Source organism: Solanum tuberosum, unplaced genomic scaffold, assembly GCF_000226075.1.
Source record: "Solanum tuberosum cultivar DM 1-3 516 R44 unplaced genomic scaffold, SolTub_3.0 scf00051, whole genome shotgun sequence".
NCBI classification, from domain to species: Eukaryota; Viridiplantae; Streptophyta; class Magnoliopsida; order Solanales; family Solanaceae; genus Solanum; species Solanum tuberosum.
Window position 1 is genome coordinate 527,756 of NW_006238978.1, and position 4,396 is coordinate 532,151.

Genomic DNA, 4,396 nt, shown 5'->3' on the forward strand with positions numbered 1-4,396 from the left:
AAAAATAGACTCACTTTCAATTACTTAGTCGACGTTAGTTTTCTTCATCTGCTTCAGCTTCTGGATATTGACAGATAGATGATATAGACCATCGTTCTTCATGTCTTTGCTGCTGCATAAAAATGAATGCAGAACAAATCATTTTGATTGAAGGCTATCAGGTACTATATATACATTATGCCAATGTGTGAATAGTAAAATTATTACTATTATGCAAGGAACCGTAACAACAACAACAAGGTGAGGTCACCTAAACATAGTAAACCACAAATGAGATCAGATACCAAAAACCAAAGATTACATGACACATGGAAACAAACAAAAGAATAACAACAACATGCCAGTGTAATTTCACAAGTGGGGTCTGGGGAGCTATGTTACTCGGACTCTTCAAAAGCGCCATAGGGTGTGTGTCGGATCCTCCAAAAGTCATGCATCTCTAAGTTGATCGAAAAAGACATATCGGAGGTGAAGAAATCATGGAAAAATACTCATAATTGAGGAAGCAAACAAAAGAGGAAAACTAATAATTGAGGAAACAAACAAAAGAAGAAGACTAAAAGTCATATGGAATTATCCCATGCTCAAACAAAATAATTCCTACCTCAAGAAAAGGAATACTAGATATTAAATTAATTGTTCAGTGGAATTTTTTTTATTTTTTATTTTCCAGTCAACTTAGATATTATTCCTACCTGAGAGTTCTCTTTAAACTTAGCTTTTCCTTCTTCTTTGTCATGGAAATCTGGGAAACTTTGAATTTTGACTATGTAAAGTCATTAGATCCTTTCAATATAACATGTAACAATTTTACATCCCTGATGAATAAAGATAATTGCAACACAAATCTAAATCTTCGTTAAATATAACTGTTTCTTTGAAGATCTAGACAGATTATTACAACTACATTGATTGAACGAAACTTCTCCTGGTAATCGACTTAATGTTTGATCTACTACACTGATATGAACAATTAAGACTGGGCCAGCTCTAGTACTGATAAATCTACCTCAGTTCTTGTGGGAGAATATAGGTAAGGCTTGGGAGGCATTTGCAAAGAGTCTAGTTTCCCTTCTAACATTTCCACAACTTTGCTCATCGATGGTCGATTTGAGGGATCAGTCTGTATGCACCATAAACTTGCTATCACCATCTTTCTCGCACATTCATTATCCTCTTCATTCATTATTCCAATTAGTTGAAGCTCTTCGTCTAGTTCAATTCGCTGATAGAGCCAATGTGGAAAGTAGATTTCACTAGTGCGATCAACTCCAACATCAACATTTTTTCTTCCTCCAACCATCAACTCCAAAATCAAAATTTGTTCTTACTCCCAGCATCTCTAGGACCATCATTCCATAGCTATAGACACCAGACTTGTGCGACACACCTCCCAAATTTCTGCAAACAATTTCTGGAGCAATATAGCCTATAGTCCCTCGTGGACCTAACATCGACACGATACTCTCCTGTTTCATGCACAGTTTGGCAAGACCAAAATCAGAGATCTTAGGACAAAAATTGTCATCAAGCAGGATATTGTGAGGCTTTATATCAAAATGCAAAATCCGAGTGGTACAACCACGATGCAAGTACTCCAATCCTCGAGCAATGCCTAGTGCTATTTTGTACAGTATTTGCCAACCCAATTGGCGAACACTGTCGGATGTTTCCTCGTATATAAATTTTTCAAGAGATCCATTTGGCATAAATTCATATACGAGAGCCCTTTTACATCCCTCAAAACAAAATCCCACAAGGCTCACGACGTTAACATGTGAGGTCTTGCTTATACTTGCTACCTCGTTAATGAATTCTTCACCACTGCCTTTTAGTTTCTTCAGGACCTTCACAGCCACATGACTTCCATTATGCAGACATCCTTTGTATACAGAACCATATCCTCCTTGACCAAGTTTATTTTTGAAGCTACTAGTGATTCTTTTGACTTCTAAATAGTTGTATCTCTTTGGAGAACACGATCCATAGTTCTTTAAAAATGCTTCAATATTTTGGTGATCCTCAGCATTAGATTCCCAAAACCTGATGTATTTGTACCACAAAATCTTCTCTCTGAAGCAGAAGAGTAAAACCAACAGTCCAACTGTAAACAAAACTGCACCTGTGGAAAGCAAAGCGAAGTCATGCACCAACATAGAATATAAATTAAACTTCGCCCGGAGAAAGAATGTCCTCTCAACTCCACTATCGGTACGTTGTGTAATCTAAAGTACTGGTCTCTCCAATTTTTGAGATTTTAACACAGTGAAGTAGAAAATCTAAAGAAGAAAGAACCCTGCAGTTGATGGATATTTAACTACCTGCTCCCAGAGTCAGTCCCCACTTGCTTCTAGTCATTTTTGCATCTAAAAAAAGAGAAAAAATACTATGAAATATTAACAATATTTGATACGAAAAAGATATAGGACTTCATGGAATATACACTAGACCTTGTTCATGTGGATTATTTGGATATGTACAATGAAATTTGTTGGTTTTATCCGTCTGGCATTGACCTCCGCCATAGAGACATTGGTTACAGTCCTCAGAGAGTTTCCATTCTACTAGAAATCCGGGAGTATAAAAGTTTCCATCTAATGTTGGGCGAATTGGCAATTGGAGAAGTGAACAGTTTGTAGTAAGATTGCCTGCTGGAAGGACTTCATCATCATCTCCGGGAAGCTTGTAGTATATGTTAAAGCCTTTACAACCATTGTACATTTTATAACCAGAAAAATGCTTGTTCTTCGGGGTACTACTAGTGCTGTTGCATCTGTAAAAATCCCTCGTATATATTTGGAGAATTTTGAAATAAATAGAAGGAGAATCTGGAAGGGAGATATTTTTGTTAAAAGCCTGGCACTTGTTTTTCCTCAATATAGTTTGAAGCTTCGGGTCCACGAGCCAAACTGTATAATTAAACGGCTCGTCCATAGCATCATACCAATCTCCTCCAGGAAGCAATTGGATTCTTGGATATTGTTTAACATTACAACCAGAAATGGACATTATTCCACAGTCAGGTTGTGTTAGAAGAGTGAAAGGAAAGCTCAGGTCAGTAAGATTTCCACATGAAAAGGACTTTGGACAAACTGAATCATTTCTCCCCTTTGCCTGAACTAAAATCAGAAGAAGAGATAGAAGACAGCAAACAAAAGAAGAAGCCAAAGCCATATTGAATATCTACTGCAAGAAGAGGAAAGAGAGCTGAAGATTTGTGAATTGCAACTCTAGCTAAACAGACTATCTTATAGGCTCAAGTTCCATAACTAGTCGTTATCTTATTCATATATATTTGTAAAAAAAGGAAACACTATGTACAACCAAACGATAAGAAGGGTCAGACTTATTGAGCAAAAGAAAGGCAAAGTAAAAAGGAAATTTCCATAGTACCTTTTCGTAAACAACCAAACGTATAAGAGGGGTCAGACTTATAGGGGAAAAAGAAAGGCGAAGAAGAATAGGAAATCTTCACATTACCTTTTCTAGCCATCAACACCAGTAGAAAGACTTTGACTTGTTGACTCTGCATACTAACGGAGACTTCTCGTCATTTTTCAGGACCAATAACGTCTCTGGAAATGGAAGACTTCAACTGTAGAAATAAAACCAATATTCATTTCAGTTGTCTGAAAGTTAAATGGTTTGCAGATACATCCGAAGGCACATAAAGATAGTATGATAATGAAATGGAAGCTTCCATTTGTTCATTTTTCTCACTAGAAACTATCGTTTCCAACCTTCATCACTAGAAATATTTGCTATGTTCCAGGCCATCTGAAAAAGAATCAATCATTAATTTTCATCCCAAACTTATGCAACACTCAACCTAGAAATCCAAGACACCGTGAGTGTATGACAAAGATTGAAACAAGAGTGCATATAACGATGACATAATCATATCATCATATCATATCATATATATATATATATATATTACTATATATAATAAGTGGGAATAACTACTACTTAACACATGACAAGTGTTGGATGATATGTGCTTCATAGTGTTGTACATTCTTCTTTTATGGTTGTACCTTTAAAATTTATATTATTTGACAATTTAACACCATTAATTACCTACTACTTTATTAGCCAAAAAGTTTGACCTCATTTGGGCCCATTTATTATTTATATGTTTTCAATTTTCAATATATGTTGTCTATTTAATTCTTTTTTTCAACCTTTTATTTTAAACTTCTTGAAATTTAATTACCTATTTATTACTCTCTCTATGCACTTTTAATTGTTATGATTTCCTTTTTAGAGTCAAACTATAAGAATTTTAACTAATATTTTACAATGTGTTTTTTCATCATATTCATAGGCAAAAAATTACAATTTATAGTACTTTTTGTATAGATTTTGCATATTTAAATTTTTTGTTTAAAATATC

At 35.0% G+C, this 4,396-nt stretch overlaps 1 protein-coding gene across 1 annotated transcript; it reads right to left on the reverse strand.

The window, feature by feature from the left end:
* Positions 1-744: 744 nt before the first annotated feature.
* On the reverse strand, positions 745-3,273 carry LOC102605942 (probable receptor-like protein kinase At5g39020). Its single transcript, XM_006344243.2, has 4 exons — positions 2,451-3,273; positions 2,322-2,366; positions 1,342-2,122; positions 745-1,304 (listed from the first exon to the last, which is right to left on the reverse strand). Exons 1-4 carry the CDS (start codon positions 3,172-3,174, stop codon positions 974-976), a joined length of 1,881 nt encoding a protein of 626 aa, XP_006344305.1. The 5' UTR covers positions 3,175-3,273; the 3' UTR covers positions 745-973.
* Positions 3,274-4,396: the final 1,123 nt, after the last annotated feature.